The sequence below is a fragment of the Lissotriton helveticus genome, chromosome 2_1 (assembly GCF_964261635.1).
Source record: "Lissotriton helveticus chromosome 2_1, aLisHel1.1, whole genome shotgun sequence".
In the NCBI taxonomy this organism is placed as follows: Eukaryota; Metazoa; Chordata; class Amphibia; order Caudata; family Salamandridae; genus Lissotriton; species Lissotriton helveticus.
Genome location: NC_136059.1, coordinates 349446788 through 349469515, shown reverse-complemented (window position 1 = coordinate 349469515; position 22728 = coordinate 349446788). Strand labels below are relative to the sequence as shown.

The 22728-nt window shown below is 43.7% G+C and overlaps 1 protein-coding gene across 1 annotated transcript in view; it reads right to left on the bottom strand.

Annotated features, from left to right (window-relative positions):
* LOC144819349 (UDP-glucuronosyltransferase 3A1-like) overlaps positions 1 to 22728 on the bottom strand; it is a 511982-nt gene that overhangs the window by 113053 nt on the left and 376201 nt on the right. The window contains exon 5 of the mRNA XM_078677287.1: positions 4415 to 4646. Within this exon, the coding sequence (XP_078533413.1) occupies positions 4415 to 4646 (232 nt within the window). The remainder of the gene's footprint in view (positions 1 to 4414; positions 4647 to 22728) is intronic.

The following is a 22728-nucleotide window of genomic DNA, read 5'->3' as shown; positions in this document are numbered from 1 at the left end:
GGGGTACGCGCCGTACGGTGTGTGGGTGATCGTGCGCTTTTCCATACGAATCGACGTGTACCATACGAATCGCGCCCGGGTCGGACGATCGGGATCGGAATCGTCCGGTCGTACGGCGTCCGTACGAGTCGTACGGAAACGGCTCCGGATACGAATCGTACGGACGGGGATTTTACCGGATCGGAATCGACCCCAAAGTAGTATAAAAATGTCAGCCGCTTGTATTGACTTGGCTAAAGAATAAAGGATTAATGTCTTGTTAATTAGCTTCAAGCATGTATGTGCTCCCATCATGCGATTACATTGTATGGTTTCATCTCTCTGTGGCATAAGAATAATAGGTTTTGAGCAACGCACAGGTTAAAATCATTTTAAAGTTATAAAATGCATGCAGGGTCAGCCCCAGAAACAACTGCGACCCCATCTGTAAGCCCATTGAGCCCAGGTGCACAGAGGCTGGTGTAAACATACATAGATCTCCAATCCTTCTGATATTCTGTACATCCGTAACACATGTGACATTATTTCTTAGTCGACCCGGTAGACATTGCTGATGCAGAGGGTTTTGGGCACTCAGGTACAGGAAGGCTCCATCAGAGACTGCGGAGACCTCTGTCAGGTATGTTTACTTCTTGAAGGAGTCTAAACCTTTTGGGTTGAGCTAACACTAATACAGCCTTCATGGCTTGTGAGAAGTTCTTACTCACAGTATTAATATATGAACTTACCTAGCCACTAGTAGAGCATGAGTGCTTTAAACTTAGTATGTAAATAAACACTAAGGGGTCCATTATGATATCGGGTGGATTGCCTCCGCCAGGCTGGCGGTAGTCACCGCCAGCCTGGCGGAGGCAATCCGCCCGATATCATCACCAGATTTCCCCCCCGCCATATTAGGATGGCGGGGGGGACCACGGTGGACGGAAAGACCGTCTGCCGCTTTTCTGCCCCTGTCGCCTTGCGGCCGGGGCGGAATAGGAATAATATGGTGGCGGTGTCTAACAGACACCACCAGCCATATTATGATGTCTGGTTTTCATTGCCTTTCCGCGGCGGCGATGCCGCCACGGAAAGGCATGCGGTCTTCACTTTGGGGGCCCCCTGCGGGCCCCCAGAGTGAAGTACATGTGGGGGGTGCACATGGGGGGTACCTGTGGTATCCCCCTTCATTGTCATTTTCAAAGCGGCAGGCACCGCGCGGTGCCTGCCGCTTTGTAAATGACAATGTGAAAGTGCATTTTCAGCATTGTGGCAGGCGGTGCAGAGAGCACCGCCCGCCACAATGCTAAAAATACAGGATGTGCCCGCCACTGTGGCGGGCACATCCTAATAGCACCACCGGGACCCCTGCCCTTATGGCGGGCGGTCCCGATTTACGATGGGATGACGGGCGGGCAAAGTCCGCCTGTCATCCTAATGAGGCCCCAAGTGCAAAAGGCTACTGAAAAATATACTTCTTATGTAAGAGGAAGGTGGTTCTTTCACCTAGGATATCTGAAGTTTCTACCCCATTTCAAAAATATTAGATAAGAAAATGGCTTGGAGATGTATTATATTGTATTGCAATCCCAATAATAAAGCGCTTCATAGCCCACAAACAGTATCCAGGGACTGTTTAGCATGCTACTCCATCTGATTTGATTGACAGATCAATGGAATGAGAATGGACTTTGACTCACAATTGTGGACTCTGATTCTCTGCCCCAATAAGCTAAACATGGCCACTATAGCCAACTGCACCATACTGCCAACGGACATTATATTTGAGGCAGCCAAGTATGCCCCTAGAGGGTCTGAGTTGTGTGTTCCCCCGTTGACTAAGCACCAGCTTGGACTAGTAAACACAGGAATGCCAGAATCAGAGAGGGTTAATAGAGCGAAAACCAGAAAGGTAGAAATTCAATTTTGTTCACCTGCAAAATAAGCAGCAGGTGCACAGTTTCATTACCCAGCTACACAGGGTTGCCAAAGTATGTTTTGAAGGAAAAACAAACTGTTGAGGCCATATGGGTGCCCAGCTCCCCACAATGGGGACCAGAACACAGACAAGATGGGTCAAAAGTATGCCATTTGAAGCAAAACACCACAATGAAGAAGCGAAATTTTGTGAGCAAAAAATCTATTTCTTGAATCTAGATCTGAATAAAAAATAGCTAGACCCAAAAATATACCATAGAGAGGCGGACAAAGCACTTTCCCGGGGAAAAAGTAAAATAACTAGTAAATGCTCGAGAACTGGGCCATCGTTCAAGAACTGGTTGATTGAAAAACCTTGACAGCAGGAAGATCAGTGGAAGGTGTGGCTGAAGGTCACATCATCTGCTCAGAACCCCTTGGTCAAGGCAATATGCTGTGCTCTGGCGTCTCTGAAGCAGGGGGCAGTGAGATAAACACAGGGTCTACGCAATTTCAACTGGCCACTCGGCATGGCCGATGGTAGTGCCTGGAGCAGTGGGCATGGGTGCAGGTGTTGTCGCACAACATGGCCCGTGCCCAGTGGGTGCTTTGGATGGGAGGCAAAGTATATCATAAAAAGACCAAGGACATAACTTCAAAAAATCTTGGTCTATGAAATTTTTCGTCTTTTTACTTAGATCACAAAATAAAATGTGTTTTAAAAGTCCATCACATTCCCACAAATCTTTCAGCTGAGTGGACATGATGTCAAGCCAAAAGCTATGAGCTTAAAGCTAAAAGCAATTCACACTCAGCAGCTTGGCAGAGCTACCAACTATACCTCCACCCACTGTACTGCTAATGAACATACACAAGGTCACAAAAGCATGACAAATGACATGATCAATGACATCACGAGTGACATCATATTTCTAATCACCACTGACTTCCTCAATGACGTTACTGAAGTAACAAATCAAAGGAGAACCTTATGTAGAAAGTGTGACTTTAGCCTTCTCACTACAATCAATATTTATGAGGTTACGTATTTCAAGGTAGCAACTGCACGAGTTCTTCCTCTTTCTCTAATCTTTACAGGGGTTTCAGTTGCTGGGAGTTGAGTTGCACTCAGCGGCAGCTCCTTCGCTAAGGTAGAGGAGTGTCGCCCCACTGCTCTATGAGCAGTGCAAAGCAAAAATAAAATGCTTTTGACCAGGCCCGGACTGGCCGTAGCGGGCACCGGGCAATCCCCGGTGCGCCACACGGGTGGGGGCCGGTTTTGGGCCCCTGGGGGCCGTTTTTGTTACAGGGCCGTTTTTGCAGCATAGCTGCAAAATCGGCCCTGTAACAAAATTGGCCGAAAACCGGCCCCGGCAAAGAGCTCGGCAGTACCCCCAACCCCCGTGGGGGGGAGGGCTGCCGAGCACTTTGCCAGGGCCGGTTTTGGTTCTCAGTCCGGCCCTGCTTTAACAGAACGTTATCATCATTTTATTTTTAGTATAATAGAGCCGGGCTAGGGCAGGATGAGGCTGGCCTTGCGTCAGAGGAGGAGTGGTTGGTGAACCATAAGTGCGCAAGACGGTTTGGCCGGCCATCTTTGATCGGCCAAACCGTCATGCGCACTTAGCATGTTATCCACCTGGCTGGATTTCAGAGCCTGGTTGGAGAACATGCACAGGCTCCCACTCCCTATTTGAGCGGTAAACCAGGCCACTCAGACCAATCCCAACGCTGCTCTCCTGCTGGTGACAGCATCATAGTGATTGGCTAGTGGATTCTGGGAGCCTGGGTGCTGCTTGGAGCCAGCAAATCAGAGAGGATGGAGGAGAGGCGGCAGCTGGCGACCATCGACTGGCAGGTAAGTCTTCTTTTTTTTTCTAACCCCAGGGCCCAACTCCTGCCTACCCGCCACCATTCCCTACCAGCCGCCACTTGTTGTATTGCATCCATATAATGGCATTTAAGCCATAAACCATGCAAGCTCAGGGAGAAGGGGTGCTGAGCAGAAGACTTGGCCAAAGATAAGGCCCTGCACACGCTGTTCAGAGCCACGGACTATGCGCAACAGGTTCAAGTGGTCGGATGCTGAACTCAGCACCCGGCCAAAGGCCAAGCCTTTCACCAGAGGTGTCTGGGTGAAACCAAAGGGCATGCCCAGAAGTGCTTCAGATGTCATTGCTGATGTCAATTTTGATGTCTTATGTAATCTGAACAAATGATAAAATCTTTTATAATCCATGATACCAGGTGAGGTAATGAGGTTCTTATTGAGAAGAGTCCCACTTGCTTAACTCACAACAACTTGTGAATTTGAATAGGTTTGGAATGTAACTTGAATAGGTCTTTGAATGTAACCATAAAATTCTTTCAACTGATGATTTTTCAGGAAATTATACAATATAGTTAGTTATCTGGGAATTAATTCTAAACATAGTCTTTGAACGCTATGTAAATATTTTTTTCTGGTTGTGTGCACTACTTGAGCTATATTATTGTCTTTAATGAATGTATGTCTTACCTAATAGGTCATTCTGGGGCAGCCAGTCAAATATTCTGGCATTCTGAGCCAACTGAAGCTCGGTGGGCCATTTGGACTGCTGGTACCTCCAGATCACTTTTTGGGGCATAAGAGCGAATCCTGCGTTCATCTCTTCCAGCAATTCAGATCTTCTGACAGATGACACCATTGATCCCAGTGTAACTACGATGAAACCAGCGTCTCCTGAAGTTGCAATGAATTCTTCCAGTTCCTAGATAAAACAGGACATAAAACGTTGTCAAATTGTGGTGTTGCCATGTAAAAGCTTCTCTTGGAATAAACACGTTTACATCATTCTATGGTCCTCTCCTTAAATTACAGTCAACTCTTTCTTAAGCAAATGAGAGCAAAACATTTTAAATGACAATGTCTGAGACAATATAAAAAGCAATCTTAAGGAAAAGTAAAAAGGATAAAATGTGTAAAAGGTACTTCACTCCAGTGCATTTTTTATACAATTTCTTTATTGGATTTATCACAGAGAAAAAAGAAAAAAAATACAGAAAACATATCTGTAACAGCACCAATATGACACTAGCAGGAAAAATCCCAATAGTGAACAGTCTGAAGAACAAACAGTGGAGTCGCCTAAATCTAGTCATGATGGCCCCCCAGCCTCAAGTGCAGCTGAGCGTCCTAGAGAAGGAGCCCCCGTGTAGGTGTGGCTTGTGGTAGTATGTATCGTGGCTATGGACCTCGGGGGTATCAAAACTACCAGCAGGAACACTCAGGGGTACCCACCCTCATGCCACGCATGTTTGTGTAAGTGCAAAGGAAGCTCATATGCCAGTGTGAACAGCCACCCTCCAGCGGATCGGTGGGTCAGAGGGGACGGCTAGAGATCTACTAAACGCTCACCTGTCAAAAGCATTCTGAACAATATGTACACGACAACAGGTGTCTAGCCCACCCATAGGAGCCCCAGTGGGGCCTGGATCAAGTGACATGCGTGCTATGCAGACCTACCATAAATGGTACAGGAAGGACTACCAGGGTCTGGGAAACCATCAGGGTGGACAGGTGTAATTTTGCACCTCCATTTTGTGGATGTATGTGATCCCAGCACCAACCCCCGGCAATACCTACCACTTGCACACACATCTCCTCAAGGACATCCTGCTCAGCTTTTGCCCACCTCAGTAATGTGGCTAATGAGCATTGTGCGCCCAGGTCTGCAGGGGCCTTCCAGGACATCATGATTTGTCAGATGAAGAGGACAATGGTGAGATGTATATTCTTGTGCAAGTATTTATTCCCCTTGGCCCTAGGTCGGAGACCGAATACGCACAATTTCCATAAGGGTAGGAGCAAGCTTTCCATTAAGGCTGCAGTAACACTAGCAACCTCCCACCAGGCATGCTGAATCACTGGCAGTCCCAGACCATGTGATAAAAACCCGCCCCTAGAAATTGACACCTCGGGCACTCAGGGGACGATGTGGGGAACTTCTCCTTGATGCGTTTCGGCGTGAGGTCTGTCTGATATAAAAAATTGAATTGTGCAAAGTGAAAACGTGGGTTGAGGGATGCCACCTTAACAAGCACTTCAATGCCTCATCAGGGGTAGTAAGCGCTGTATAAACACAATTACAATACGACACAATACATGCTGCAATGCCTGGGTCCAAAGAACAAAGCAAACACAAGGAGATGATGGACGGAGCGCTGAAACTTTTCAGACACTCACCCCCAGTTACAGATCTGCGTTGAATCCATCATCATTCTTTAGCTCACTTTGCCACTTCAGTTCAGACCCTGCTATATGCAAATCATTCTTGACCCTGTGCCTCATGGGAACAGTCCAGACCGAACTTCCAAAGAACATCCATGAGTGGCATCTGCAGATCCACCATCTAACGGTCATTAGCCCTGTCCACCAGTGCAACGGACGAGTGCAGTGCGACAGAATACCGTAGTAAGTTTCCTTGTGCCCCCATACAATAGGATTGTGTGTAATATTGGGCATATATCTGGTTTGGTTTGTCTAAATCCCAGAGTGCAAGCAGTCTGTGCTGCACGGTATGATATAAAGAAAAACCAAAGGTGGTGATGGACGGAGCGTTGACAATACAAACACTCACCCCCAGTCCACTGATCTGGATTTAATCCATCACCGTTCTTTAGCTCACTCCGCCACCCAAGTTCAGACATGGCCATATGCAAATCAGTCTGACCCTGTTCCTCATGGGAGCAGTCCAGCCCGAACTGCCAAGCCATTTCTTCACTGGACCGGAATCAAGCTTCCAAGGACCGGTTTCTGGCATTACAGCCGTCTTCAGCCGGGCTTGCTTGACTCCAGTGGCAAAGTGAGCAAGGGACTCACGTCTGAGCATACCCTGCCAACATAGGGCGAATAAAGAAAAACCAAAGGTGGTGATGGACGGAGCGTTGACGATACAAACACTCACCCCCAGTCAACTGATCTGGGTTTAATCCATCACCGTTCTTTAGCTCACTCCGCCACCCCAGTTCAGACATGGCCATATACAAATCAGTCTGACCCTGTGCCTCATGGGAACAGTCCAGCCCGAACTGCCAAGCCATGTCTTCACTGGACGGGAATCAAGCTTCCCAGGATATGTCAAGAATTGTCCCACCGCTACACCATAGATCTCCATGATCTCCTGAAAGGGCATGAGGATTCCCTCCAGGAACTAGTCTCCCATCTGGCCAATCTCTGTCTCTTTCCAAGTGAGACATAATGATGTTAGGTCCCCTCCCAGAGTGCAGGCAACTGCCAGTGGGGTGTATTGTGGGCGGGGTTCCCTGCTATGCTCACATACACAACAGCAACAATGTACCACTCTCTTCTGGTGCTTCTCATGTGGTACACGAGACTGGGGTTCTGACAGCCACGTAAACAGATGTGTCTCCTCTAAGTTCCGGCAAATGGATGCCCGCTCTGGGCAAGGGGCTGCACCTAACCAGTGCATAGGCCATTGCAGCTGGACCACTGATTAGTAGTTCTCATACTTGGGAGTGCCAAGGCCACCCTCAAGAAGTTGATGCTGGAGGATGGAGAGTGCCGCTCATCTCCTGCCCCAGCCCCATATGAGCTCCAGGGTAAGACCATGGAGGTCGCAAAAAAGGCACCTGGGGAGAGCAGCAATGCAGAAAAGAAGTGTAGGACCCAGTGCAGAACAAGCATCTTGGAAATCGCCACCTGGCCAATTGGAGACTGTGGCAAGGACAGCCAGAACAAGAGAGATGAATAGAGCCCATGTTTTGTACTGGAGTGATAAATGTACACCCCATAAACATAAACATCTGTATGTGCCGTGACACCATTCAAACTGGAACCTCGGCAGTGCTCCCCTATTACTCTCAAGGACCGGGGACAGAGGAAACAAGCAAAACTTAGCCCAATTGACTCTGAGGATCGAGACGTCTCGGAATTCCCCCAATAGCTCCATCAGGGTCGGAAGAGAGACACTCACCTCAAGGGAAAGTGGTGGGGCGTAAAAGTTCTATATGAGTGCCCGGTGAAAAGCAACCATAGCGAACAATACTGACCAACATAAGGAGGGTTTGGGGGGGCTTCTCCTCCCTCTGAGAAAATTTGGAAAGAAAGTGGGAAAATGGGGCATTTTCAAGTAACTTTGATGAAGCAAGAAAGTTGATAAAGCAATTGTGAAAGTGTAGTTATGACATCAATAAAGATATTTCATATGATAATGATGTAGGTAGCTGCTTACGTAACGAGCAGGGATTATGGGCAATTTTAAAGTCCCATTCTTTGTTAAAAAAGTGTGCAACTTTAATTCCAGGGTCACCAAAGCACAGAGGGATCTGCACAACACAGATAGAATGAGTGATATTTTACACTTTTCTAGGGATCCAAGTGAAAACAACGGCCTCAGGGCTCTACTGATACTCTGACAAGGGGGTAGTCGCACTTGCGAACTGGATTAGTTTTAGGACATCTTTGTCAAACCTGTCCCCCACCCTGTGCCTCAGGGTCCCTCTGCCTGGGAGTCTCTCCAGAGCTCGAATGTCATTGTCATGACGACAAGTGTTACACACCTGGGCGCAGGTCTCCCATCTGCTCAAACTATGGGCCAAGCCACACAGAAGTAGAGAGACGGACGAAGCCAGAGACTGATAGACACAGATGAGCGTGGAACAGTCTGTGGCAAAGTCTGTGGTGTGAGAGAGTGTTAAAGTACCGAGAGTGAATGATTTATATAAACACCATACTAGCTCTCTGTGTGAATACAATGACCTTGAGTCACTGCTCATAATCTGAGGAGAGAGTGGTCATACTAGGTGAACTGGCTTGCTTAGGACGTCTCTGTAAGAAACTGGCTCTATATATACTGCATCAAAGTGAGGTACAGTGTGTATAGAGTCCAATGGTCTCCAGAGGTTTGGCAGAGGTTAAAATTAGATAGAACCTTACTCTCTAAAGTGGTAGCTTGGTCCAGCAGTAAGGCAGTATCAGAGGACAGTGTTAAGCATTTGATGTACATACTCAGTCAGCAAATTAATTCACACTCTCAAGAACTGAACTCTAGGCCAATTGTTTTTGTATAAAACATATACTGTTGTTTTATTTCTAGAACCAAGCAAGCCTTGTAGAGGCGAGCATATAAATACTTTTCAGCTACAAGATGCTTTTGTTGAATACTTTCAAAATACAGTAGGACTTTGTACCAATTCAAGTTTACAGAGGTTGCAATGCAATGCGCAAACTTAAAAGACTCAGTACACTGGAATTAATAGACTTTCTCAGTAAAAATGCAATTAATTACTTTTCTGATTACTTTTACTAACACAGTGCTGGATCCTAGATTCAGCTCTGGGGCATTTCCTGAAAACAGTTGAGTAAATGTGTTTTAGTTAGTTGTACAATTTTTAAAGAATATTCTTGTATTTCAAAAGTTGACACATAGAAACTTTTTAGAATCAATCATTTTTATTGTGTGTTAAAACATCGTAATACACAGCTCAGCTGCCTACATCAACTTGCCGGCAGAGTGTAATCTCTGGAAAGCTACACAGCGTACGGTTCAACAACCCGGAGGGCAACACCGCAAAAGAGATTTCGAGCCTTAACAACTGCCAAGCTAATGGCATAAAAACACTTTTAACAGTTGGGAACATACAAAGAAAAAAGACAAACACCAAACCCCCTCTCCGTCACCCCCAAACTCCCTCCCAGCTCTGCATCAGCCTCAAACTCCACCAACCACCTCCAAAACCCCCAGACCCATCTCGCTACTCCTCAGGTAACATAAACGGCCCCCCTAGGCTTCAAAGGAATGAGCTGCAGTATTTGCAGGTACTTCGGGCACGTGACCTCCCTCAGATCCTGAGAAAGGAGTTGCAGGAATGTACCCCATAACTTCACATACTCAGCGCCCTTCCCGTCCATGCCCAATGAGAGACGTTCCATAGCCAAGAGATACCAAAGCCTTTGGATCCAATCCCGCGGGTCCGTTGTAGCCGAGGACCCCCATTGAGCCAGAAAGACCTGCCGTGCCGCAAGCAGAGCTAATGCAATCTGCCTACCCCTCAGCGAGCACAGTGGAAAAGACTTAGGATGGGGGAGTCCCAAAGGCATGTGCTCAGGTGCCCGAGGGAATGTAATATGGAAAGCATCATCCAGGTCATCGAGAACCGCCTTCCAATACGCACCAACTTCGGGCAATGCCACAACAGATGCACCAAAGTACCCGGAGGGTCACACCCCTGCCAGCAGAGGCCTGACTTTGCTACATCCCATGCCTTAAAGCGCACCGGGGTATAGTACCAATAAGTGGCCACATTATAGGCACACTCGGTACCCGCAGTGTTAGAGACCGTGTGGTGTACGCGGTAAAAGATGTGCTCCCATTCTTTACATGTCAAGGGGCGCCCTAACTCCGTCTCCCAGCGAACCTGCGCCTTCGTACGCTGCTTCTTGGGGTGCAACAGAATCATCAGATATAGTTCAGATATGAGCTTACGGTCATCCTTCTTGCAGACTAACCATCGTTCAAAGGTAGTCAAAGGGCGGAGCATGGATGCAAAGTTAGATGGTTGGGTCACCCAGTGTGCTAATTACGCATAATGAAAAGCATCAGATTCTGGTAGTTGGAAGTATTCCCTACACAATTGAGGGAAAGGGATCAGGCCTTCAAGGTCAAAGACGGAGCCCACCCTCTTACAGCCTTCCTCCCGCCAGCGATGGAATGTAGCGTAGTTCCTATATTCCCAATAGGCTCTGCGCATTGGAATAATATATACTATAGATTTGACGTAGGACTGAGGTCTACTAGGTCTCTATCGTATATATTAGACTTAATTGTGAGTGTAAGCTAGCTCAGAGGTCACTAGAAACTGTCTCAAATAAACAAGAAGGGATTTGTTTCTGACAACCGCATAAACATGACAACTTTGTTTCCCAAGAATAAGAAATGTATCTCTAGAGTCGTGGAAACAATAGATAGTTATTTCATTCAGTCAATCGTGCATGCTTCATTTCACTAGAGGTGCAGAGAAATAGAGAGACGGGCGTTTTCAATAAAAGGTATTTATTGAACAGCCTTCTTTCTCATGCAGAGGAAATGAACTGCTACAATTGTAATACTGGTTGCAAAGTACAATGGGTACAGTACGAAGAGTATTATAAAATAATATTGTAAAAGCATGATATGGTTTTTAAGCCATAAAATACATAGAATACATACATTGATAAATAAAGACTAAAAGTACTCAACTGGTGCTTCTAAAATACGCCTACCCTGGTGTACCTAACCGAGGTCTAGTACAAGGGAAGAAGTCAGTGAGGTGTAGCTTAGTTTCAGTAATCTTTTGCCAAGAATCTCTCCAAGAATTCTCTAAGGGACTAATCAGCTCCGTACCTTGGTTTGGAGTGAAGGAGGTCTGGTATCTCTCTCTCTCTCAGGATTCGATTTCCCAGCAAACCGCAAGGGTAGATTGGAAACACTGGAGCTGGATTTCTCGGCAAGAGAAAAGACAGCATCTCTCTCAGTGCGTCTGCTTGGAGGGTCGGCTTCCTTCGGCACTTGCTGCGGCGAGCTGTGTCGTGTGGGTAGATAGTCGAACTGCTCCAAACCACCGTGTGTTTGCCTGGGCAAGTGTGGGCATATTTATACCTTGAAGGTGCCGAGTTTGGCGTAAGATTAGACATAATAACGTCATCAAAGACTCAGTTCTTGGAAAACTCCATGATTTCTTGGGTAAATCAATGTTCAAGCAAGGGGAAGTCCCTGACTGCTGAAGGCGGGTTTTTCCAAGAAATCGTTGTGGATTTTCAGAACTAGTGGAAGTAGCCCTGCCGTATTTTGACTGCATAGGCTAAGTCTAAATATGGTTAGGATTTCTATGCCTATATAAGGATAGGGTGATTTATACCTATATATGGGCATGAATCGGGAAAATTACACTAAGGTCCTAAAATCCTATACTACAGGAAGACTGGAGACGCACACCCCGGCAGTCCTATAATCATATACAACACCCACTCCACTTTATTATGTTTAACATTACTAAATTATAAGTACTAAAACATATCTAAAGCATGTGTTTACAATCCCACACAAAATAAAAAAAATGCATTTGATAAGGTTGCACACGAAAAATGAACATTTGTACAGCACGCAAATAAAGGAATGATTTCATCCTAAGCATATAGTATGATATTGGCAATACTTAACTGAATGAATCATGATTGTACATTTTATGAAACGGCACTAGCTTTCCAGAAGAAAAAGGTCGAGACCAATCCATAGCAGAATAGATAGACTGTTATTGCTTTTGAGGGCAAGGTCAAATATTGTTTTCAGGAAGTGTTCGAAAAGGAATTTCCTGTTCTCTAAGAATAGTTCTACTTCAAGCAGATTACTTTGTGCCAAAAAGAGTTCAAGTTTGGAAAAAGTCAAATCAAAATAGTAGAAAAAATTAGAGTTTCCAAAGTTAGAAGCTTTGTTTTTGAAAAACGAAGGCCGAATTCAGAGTTCATGGAACGCTGTGTGCAGATTTCAAAAGTTATTCTCGGTGTCAGGGGAAAACATCAAATCATCTAGGCTGGCAAAGAAATTGTCTACCACAGTAGGTGAAAGTGGAACTACTTCATTAAGTAGATCAATTGTGCATAGATGAGAAGCATCGACGTCAGCGTCATTCGCATTAGCAATGTTCGCAGCAGATGGTACATTTCTGCCTGTTGTTCCTCGTACCTCACCATTAGCTGTAGTTGCTGGTGAGATCTCCACAAATGCCGTCATCAGGATTGGCAGCCATTGGGGGCAACATGATGCATGAGCCGTTACCGGACCTAGCAAAGCGTCAACATCCGTTGGCAGTGCTGATGGAAGTGTAAGACAAACGTCCAACACGCATTCTTCTCCGCAAAGCAGGCATCGTAGAACAGGTAAGATGCAATCTTGCCAGATTGGTCTGAACGAGAGAAACCATGTGGTGTTCAGATCTCTTAAACGAGCCAAGCCAAGAATCTGTGTAATTCTGTCACGGTATCGCATGACTAGGAGAGCATTCTCCATGGTAGTCTGGGTATTGTTGGCGACTGGACTTGCCATATCGGAACAGAAGAAACAAAAATAGACTTCCTGCTACGAGTCCCAAGAGAAGAGGCAGGCCGCCGAACACAGAGTGCACGAAATTTGGAAAAATGCCTAGGACTGCTTGAAAGGGTGCTAACAGTCCCGAAAAAACTGCCTTAAATACATGTAGAATACCACTGGTATCAGACATGTTTACTATACGACCTAACATTTCTGCGAAATGTATTGGGCAGTTCGTTGATAATAGAGCATGTATCTCCGCGGAAGTCCTTGCGACTTGCAGATCATACGTTTCTCTGGACGAGGTAAGTGGAACAGTTTTTTGCAAAAGAATGGCTTTCATTATGCTTAAAGTATCTATTCGTATAGAAGAGATATTCAGTGAGGGCCATAACAGCGACTCCCCGTCTGTCTTGCTTTTAGGAAACAATACTTGCATACTACAAGTGACCCTGGCTGACACACTAACGAGATAGGCTATACCTGGCATCATTCCACAACAGCTGTGATCACTCAACATTATGTAGCTACCATTGGATAGCTGCCTAAAAACTGGGTTTATCACTGCTATGGGAGAACCGTGCAGGTGGCAAGAAAAGTTATTTGAGGAACCCTCAGAGTCTCCGTGTAAATTAATACCTTGGCATAAAAGTGTACCACTTAGCGAGTTCTTACAATTTTTTCCACTAAGAAATACCTCCTTTCCCCCACTCCAACATTTGTGTGTGTATGGTAAATTCCAGGTCGACTTAATGTATTCTTTACCCAACCTTTCATACAGGCCCGCTGGAATATGTTTTAAGCAATACTGAAACTGGAAAGTCGTCATGGTATGTATTATCCATTCCACGACTGGTTTCTCAGAAACAGTTAATGGTAATCTTTCCAGTTTTTCTATGCTCAGCACCGTATAGTCTGCTCCTCTTTGTGCCAAACAATGACGTGGTGTTGATTAGACGCCATGGCACGTAGCGCGAACAGGGGTTTTGTATTGTTCAACCTAGCAGCATTATAGAACGTAATTGAGACTGGCCATGTTGTAACATTAGCAAGTCCTGCTCTATTATGTCAATGGCAGAGGATACAATGCTGTCAAAAGAATAAATTCTGGAGGACAGAGTCGTTAACCCATTGTCCACTACAGAGAGAGCTTTCTCTAAATTAATACGATCAATTTCTCGTATTCTTTCTGCAGTTTCCATTTGCGTGACTTTCCATGCTTCATTGTAAGCAGAATATATACCGGCGTATATGAAACGTTTTTGACGTGGTTTACGAGGTCCAAGTAAGAAGTCTTGTAAATCAACGCCTTCCTTAAGTAAAGTTAAGTGTTGGTTAATTTCTGGAAGTGTGGATTTCTGTAGCCACTCAAGGCATAGTTTTCCTACACTGTATGTTGTAACTATCCCTGGATGTTGTCTCTGGGAATATCTTGGATCTGGCCTACTTACTTTGAACCGTTTAGTTTTGTTCAGGAATCTTTCTTGACAGTTATTCACGTCTGTCAGCCAGATTAACCATTTTTTCCAATCAGGATTAAATCTGTTCTGTTGTAAAATCTGTTTTACGTCTACCTCCTCATCTGTAGTGCTATTACTGTCAGTTGTGGGCTTAGGTATGGAGGGTTTGTTTAACTCTTTTATCTTAGCTAAGCCAAGACAAGATGTTTGTTGAATAGTATCATTTAAGAACATTATATGTTCCGGGATAACGCAGGCTCTGAATAAGGCTTCTAAACCTTGTACCTGCCAGTCTTTTGTGCCCCAGACAGTTTTTGTCTCAATGTTGTCTTTCCAAAAGTTAAAACCTAGTGTAGACAGCTGAGCATAAAAGTTCGCAGAATACATTTTTTAGTATTGCTCAACATGTTTTTCATTCCTGTCTTATTCATATTTTTGAAATAAAACGTTTCTGGATTCGTGATATTAAAACCTGAGAAGTATGGAAACTTTTCATAAAATGTTTTAGAGCTGCCTTTGGCGCGGTTGGTCAATGTTCCCATTGATTGTAAGTAAAAACATGTCTAGGGTTTGCAGATTTGTGCAAATAATGGTGACCATAATGATTAAAACAATACATTTGTTCATAATCTTATGAACCTTCTAAGTATTCATGTTTTGTGAATTTAGCTGACATTTCTAAATCTGTCATCATGTTATTAACAGTTTCAAAGTCCCAAATCATCAGAAAATGTGCTGGGTGTAAGAAAATCACTCAAAGAAACCTTAAACTGGTGTGGAATCTTCAACAGTTCCACCGGGCCATAAATCTCATAATCAGTTGTGTCCCATGCTATACCACCAGGTATAGGAACGGCTGTGATGTTCACCGATGACATGTCTCTTTGCTCACGATGAGATGATTTGTGAGGTTTCAGGAGCAAGTTGATGTTCTTACTTGCTTTGTCCATTGAACTGTATTTTCCATCTATCATCTTTCCCTAACTTAAAACAAGAATGAGCCAAAGTAGGAGAAAAAGTACACCTAACACAATCCAAAATTCAACCCATGGTGAAACCAGATATGTATTTTCAAGCTGATGAATGAGCTCTGTTAATTTTTACTTGAAAGTTTTATTTGCTGGCGTAGTTTCAGGTTCACTGGGATCCTCAGAAAATGTATCAAAGTTGATGAAATAGCCAGAGGCAGTTCTGTCAATTGTTGGAATTGCATCAGGATTGTTTGGAATCGTTGGAGCTGCTTCTTCCTTTGTCATATTTGTATAGTCAGAGGTTATATCACTGTAGACGGGATTTTCTTGACGAACTGTTTGGGTCTCAAGAGGCACAAGTTCCCTTGCTTTGTTGCATAGTCCTTCTTTTCTCACTGCAGGCTTATCAAAGGTGATGAGTCTTTCAGTTTGAACCTCTTGTATTGTAACAAGATTTGGTCGTCTGCTACATCTTGGGAGGAGTCCACTGGGCCTACTACTTATTATCGGCCACATGATGTGGTTTTACCAGGTCGATGGATACAGACCTGTTCTCCTTTCTTCCAGCAAGGGGCGGCAGTAACACTGTTCTTGATCCGTGGTTTGCTAGTACAGGTACTGCTTTTCTGTAAGAAGGCCCAGGTTCCTTCTTTTCCGCGATCTTTTCTCGGACTAGATCCCCAAACTTTGGAATCCAGGCAGGCCTTGCTGTGACAGGTGGTTTCTCTTCAGTGGTCGTTGGCTTTTGTGTTGTGTTGCATAGATTTCTTCTTGTTTCATTTAAGTCCTGTAAAACAGCCAAACGTTCTTTGAAATCAAACGGTTTTTGTTCCACCACTAAAGTTTGATGATCAAGATCCTGGATGATGATTCTAGTCCCAAATAGTAATTCATATGGGGTGATTCCACCCAGAGAATTTCTTGGCAGATTATTAAGGCTATGTTGGACACTTATTAGATGTTTGACCCACCCGTCACCCGAACTTAATACTCTAACTGTTATAGATTGCTTTATGTCACGGTTTTTTCTTTCCACTACCGCATCTCCCTCAGGATGGAATGGACTTGAGTTCTGCAATGCAACGCCCAAACTAGCCATGGCTTCTTTGTAAGCTCTAGAGCAAAACGCAGGACCCTGGTCAGAATGCAGCATGCCGATTGCGTATGTGTATTGATAAAGACTCGCACATTTTTATAACAGTTCGGGCTTCAGCTGAGCACTGAGGCCACATCCAAATGAATCTTGTCCTAATAGTTGTGGGGCCGCATTCGTCCATTGTGACGTTTGCGTGTAGATAGTCTAATGCTGTCTAACAATGGTGTCTGAACTGGGCTGGCTACACTGTAGTCAGGTATCTGGTGGCTTTCAAAGCTATGATCTCTGTAACAGACATCGCAATTAATTCTGAATTCGTAAACTTGGGCGCTCATTCCTGGCCACCAGTACATCTCTTCTAATTCTATTAGAGATTTTAGGATCCCTTGATGTGTCAGACCCTCTCCCATATGTGCTTCGTGAACCAAAGCACCTCTCTGGTTCCTGTTTGGAATTACTCTATCCCCCACTCCAGGGATTTGAGCAAAAGGAACGGAGTTTGCATCAATTATGTATGTATATCTGAGTGGATAATTTAGAGGTAATGCTGCATAGCTGCCTTTCATTGAAGCATTGACTGCTAGCATTCTTTCACCGTCTATTTTTGTTTTTGAATGAATGATTGCAGCTACGGAAGCCGTTTGCACAGTTGCCTTCGCGGCTTCATCAGCCAATGAATTCCCTGCAACGTGAACGCCATCACGCTGATGACTCAGTGTATGGATCATGTGAGTCTTTTGTAGTTTTTTGTAATAGAACTACTTGTTCCCAAAGCATGTTATGCTTAATTGTGCCACCTTTTGCGTCTTTGAAACCGTTTTGAATCAAGTTCTGCAGATATTCATTGTAAGACTGGACGCAGTATGGAAGTCTTCCAGTGCCCTCTGTGCTCTTTTGACTGCCTCTTCTAATACCTCGAGTTCTTTTTTTTCTCCCTTTTTCTTATGTGATGTACCAACACCGATTAATATACCTCTGAGATAAGCTTTAAAAGTGTCCCAGACCGTATCCAAAGGTGTAGACCCAAGATTAATATCGAAGAATTCCTTTGTGGAATGTTTCAAAGTACTTATTATTGTTCAGTCAAACAATAAGGACCTATTAATTGTCCATCTCCTTTCCTCTATGTTATGTTTTATCTCAAGATGTAAAACATCTGCGGAGTGATCGGACAAATGTTCTAGTATGTACGATACCTTACTTATTTGCTGACTAATCAAAGATGAAATTAAAAAGAAATCTATTCGTGACCTATGGCCATGTTTTTTATTATAAAAATTGTACCTCCCTGCAGCTTGTTGAAATTTGGGGCCCTGTATAGCCCAAATATCTATCAAACCTAGGTCTTGCATTATTTGCTTCACTACCGCCCTCATTTTTGGGGTTGCCGCTGCTGACCTCTTAGATGTAGAGTCATGAATTGGATCCAAAGTGATATTGAAATTGTCCCCATGATAATAGGAAGATTCACCTCAAGTAGATGTAAAAATAAATTTTTAAGGGGTTCTGTGTCGTCCAAATTGGGGCCGTAATACCCCACTAAAGCTATCCAGAGACCCTGTACTTTAAGCTTAACTATGACCCACCTCCTTAACGGGTCAACCCGTGTTTCTCCCAGGACACTATGACATGTTTTTTTAATCAGAATTGCAACCCCTTTTATAGTAACTGATCGAGATATATATAAACAGTGATCTAGCCAAGGTAGATGTTTTATTATATCTGGCCATTCCTCTTTTGCCAAGTGTGATTCCTGACCAAAAATAATATCCGAATCACAAAGTCTAAATATTCTAAAATTCTTTGTCTTCTAGGTAAGACTCTTAATCCGTTGACATTCCATGTCATTATCTTCAGGCTACTAATTGTGTTTTGTACCGGCATTCTTAATAATAAAATAAAACACACTCCATGTTCCTTGGTAGTCTAAAAAACCTAAACTACGGCTGTGACAATTGAGGACTTTAAAAAAAAAATCCCAAATGCTCCCTCACCCTTTGTGACTATTTTCCTAAGATTTTTTATACATTTTATTTCACTATCTGTGCCCCCCCTCACCCACCCTGGGGAACCCTCCCATTCTTCCTGAGGTATAATCTTACACCTCTTTTTGAGCTTTTCCCTGTCTCGATGGGCATCTATGTACAGATTACTTACTGAAGTGGCTATCCTTTAGTTCCATCTATAAAGGCTCTTACTTCATTAGGATCTCTGAAATTGTGCATTTTGTTATTTAGCATCACTCTCAGTGATGCTGGAAATCTAATTGTTGCTGTTGCACCTAACTCCTTTTACTCAGGAATAAATTTACAAAGTTCCCATTGGCGATCAAGCGTGGTGTGAGATAAGTCCGATCTGATACGATACGACCAATCGTTTTTTTTGTATGATCCTGCTTTCAACGCCCATGTGAGTATCTTTTCCTTCAACGTGTATGTTCTAAAATTTACCAAAATCCTCCTAGCTGACTTCCTGCCGGTGCGAGCAACGAAGGGGTCGCGATGAACTCTCTGTATATCTTCTTCTACAGAAGCATGATCAAGTTCACTATTCTGTTCTAAAATAAGCGAGACAATAAATGATTTAATGTTGCCCCCTTCTGCCCCTTCTGGAACATTTAGGATTCTCATGTTATTGCGTCTCGCATTATTTTCAAGGAATTCAATCTTATCTCGCAGTTCTTGTTCATTCTTTTGTAATTTAGTGATCCCCTTCTGATTAGAGACAACCTTTGCTGCAAGTTGACCGTATGCTTGCTCCCATATTCATTGTAAGACTGGACACAGTAATACGAATCGCACACTATGAGTGTGGGGAATTCGCAATCGGTTTTGTCAAGTGCCATCTTAAAAGCCTGTAGTTCAGCTGGCTGAGCTGTACAGTCTCCGAGTGATTGAGTTTTAGTGACCATCGGTCTAAATTTACCTTCGCGCCAGCGACCTTTAACAATCATGCACACAGCACTGTAGGCTTGTTTACCCCTAATTTCGGGTTGTGCTGATCTGTCTGTAATGTTCATCCGTAATGTTCTAGAGGCAGAATCTCGGTTGGCAGAGGACATTCGTGTTCATATTGTAGAAATTCTTGTGTCTTTAAGTAGGGGTCAAAAACAGCAAGAGAACTGTATTCATCTTGGATGTAAAGCCTTAGCATTTGGAATGCTCGCTTTTGTTACTGCCTCTAAGGCAGGTACAGGTGTAACGATCATTATGCGTTTACCCTGTGCGAGAGCTCTCTCATTACTACTGCAGTTTGAACCGCTGTCAGAATCTTTTCTGTTGAAGTGAATTTGATTTCAGCCTGTGTGTACAAGTGTGATTTGTAAGCTATAGGTACTTTTTCACCTTCATTAAAGGTTAAGTATGTGAATCCGCATCTCCCTGGGATGATCCAAATCACAAGGTTGCGTACGTTGTCGCGTGTCTGTAATTGTGTTTTTGCTAACATGTCTGTTTGCACTGATCGTAAAATTTCTGTGTGTTTTTGAGTCCAATTAGTTGATTTAAAATCAGGTTTTATTAGTTCGTAGAGAGATTTAACCCTTTCTGCTTAATTTAGAACATAAGTTCTTCCAAAATTCAGGAAACCTAGAATTGACTAAGTTTTTCAGCGTTTACGGAGGTTGGAGCAGCGCACATTTCTCTAGAAAGTTGGCTTCCAGGCTTTTGCCTTCGCTTTCACTTGATAATTCGTAGCCTAAAAATAGGACGTTGAGGTGGGCAATTTGTCATTTCTTAAAATGTAATTTGTACCCTTCAGAAGCGAATCCAAGTATTATGGTGTTCACTCTTTTCAAGTGCACGTCCAAATCATCGTCTGTAAGATAGATGTCATCGGCATAAGATAATGCGTCATCATCATATGTTTGTAGTAACTCTGTTACTGTAGCTGAAAATAACCGTGGACTATTCTTGAATTCCTGGGGGAGACGGCAAAATTGTCGCTGTGTCCCCATTATTGAGAAAGCGGTCAAGGATCTACTTTCTGTTGCAATGTTTTGACAGAAAAAAGCGTTCGAAATATCTAATGTGATGTTATATTTTTTCCGCACAATGTTATTCATCAGTGCTGCACTGTGTGCATTTTGTACTGCAAAAGTTTTGCAACAAGAGTTTAAGTGTCTGTAGTCCAAAACTAGACGATATGTATTGTCTGGCTTGGAGAAGGGAAACAAAGGATTTTTCATAGATGAGGTGAATGTTTCATTCACCCCTTGGTATTCAAGTTGATCTAAGATCTCCTTTACCTGATTTTTAGCTTCTTGCTTAACTGGATATTGCCTTTGTGCAGTAGGTTGATTTTTTAACTGGATTTTATGCTGAGGAGAGTCCTCATCCCATCCTACGTGATTTTTGTATAATGCTGGAGCCTGGGCTACAGCCCATTTTCTGGCATAGGTGTATTTTTTGTGAATTGGGATGTGATTAGAGAAGGCTGGCAAAATTATCTCTTCACCATGTGGGCACAACCTGACAAATTCAAGTGGCCAGTCTTGTTCAGCTAAAAGAATGTCATAACCCTTAGATAGCTTCTCCCAAAAGAGTGCTCTTACTTTCCTAGTTATGCCCCCTCCATCCGGAGTGTTACTTCATATAACTTATGGGGTACACTAACACTGGTGTCGGCAGTTTCAACTTGAATGTAGTCATTCAAGTCCACTGCCTCCAGATGATCTTTCAGGATCTTGCGAGCTATGGTGACTTCTGCTGCGCTGTCTAGCAATGTCTGGGCCCATTCCCCGTTCTTGAGTTGTGTCCTCAATATCCTCAGCATGTCTGATCTTTAGACTTGCTACCTTCTTTTTGGTGAATTGTGTCTTCTTATTTTTCGGAACGTGCTGTTCGTCCTTGGACTTCACCCGATCTTCCTTTTGTTCTGATCGTCCTCTTCTTTCGGATTTCTGCGAGGAAGTCTGAAAGGTACGAGAGGAATGCGTATCAATATCTTGATATCTATCAGGTTTTCTCAAATTATCCCTATTTCTGAGGTTATACCTCTTTTCAGAGGGCTCCTTTTGAGGACACCTTCCTCCGGACTGAGAGCGTTTCTCTTTAGGAAGCGTCTGTTTAGTGTTTTCCCACTTCTTTTTAGGAGTAGTGAGATTATTTTTAATAAAAACCTTTTCAGGATTTTCTGTTAGTTCGGGTTTTACTGGTTTCCCCCCAAACTATCTCTTTCTAGTTCTACTTAGGATTTTTCAATAATTCCTGCAAGTTCATATGGTTGCTGTGTTATATCAGTTTCTTTTAGTTTTTGGCGGATTGCCACGGATGCTGCTTCAACTTTGATGTTAGCTAATAGTATAGCCAAGACCTGTTTAAAATCTTTTAGTAACTTCATATCTAGATTTAAGGCAGGTTCTGGTCCGTATTCATTTTGAAACTGTCTTAGGACGTCTGGTATTGCCGCCAAAGACGGAACACCATGTGTTTTTGTGTAGATTGAAGCAAAGACTGCGCCCCAAGTGTCGCAGTCCTCTATGTGTGGTGCAATCCCCATTGGTAAATAGATTGTCAGAATCCTGTGTTTTTCATGAGGTGTACTATCGGGAAATACTGCCTCTATTTGAGTAATTTTTTGAGCTAACCAGAACGGAATTCGTTCCCTTTTTGCGGGCAATCTACCAATGACTGATTGTATAGTCTGTGGTGTAATTTTGTTTGTGTTCCCCTGATGAGGGGTTTACTGTGGAATTCTTACAGAAGGTTGGACCGTTAAAGTCCTCATGACATATTGAACCAATTGTCTATGTATTTTAATGAATTGTTTTAGCTGAGCTAATAGTTCTGGACCTGTCATTTGTTCAATGGCAGTATGTGGTGTATAGCTGGCTAATACCGGCCATGTTGCTCCTGATCTACCTAGTGGACCGAGCCTGGTAATGTGATTTTGATGTTGTAGGGCGCCTTTAAACCAGAGCTGATGCTCTTGGTAAGTTAGTGGAATTTCAACGTCCTCGAAAGGAACTTATTCCGCTGGAGGTTCCTCTACTATGTAGTAGTGGAACCCGTGTGTTACTGGATTTGCTGCAGGAAACAGAATCCATGAATAGCATACCTCTGTCTGTCGATATTCATGTGCCTCTATTACAAAGATTACTTTACCACCTCTTGATGATACTCCATTATTTATAAGCTTTATAGTGATTGTTTTCCTTATATTTACCGGGATGAGTATGGCATCAGGGTCATTCTGTTGGAGACTTGTGTCATCTAAAACTGCCTGAGCTGCTGCTGCAG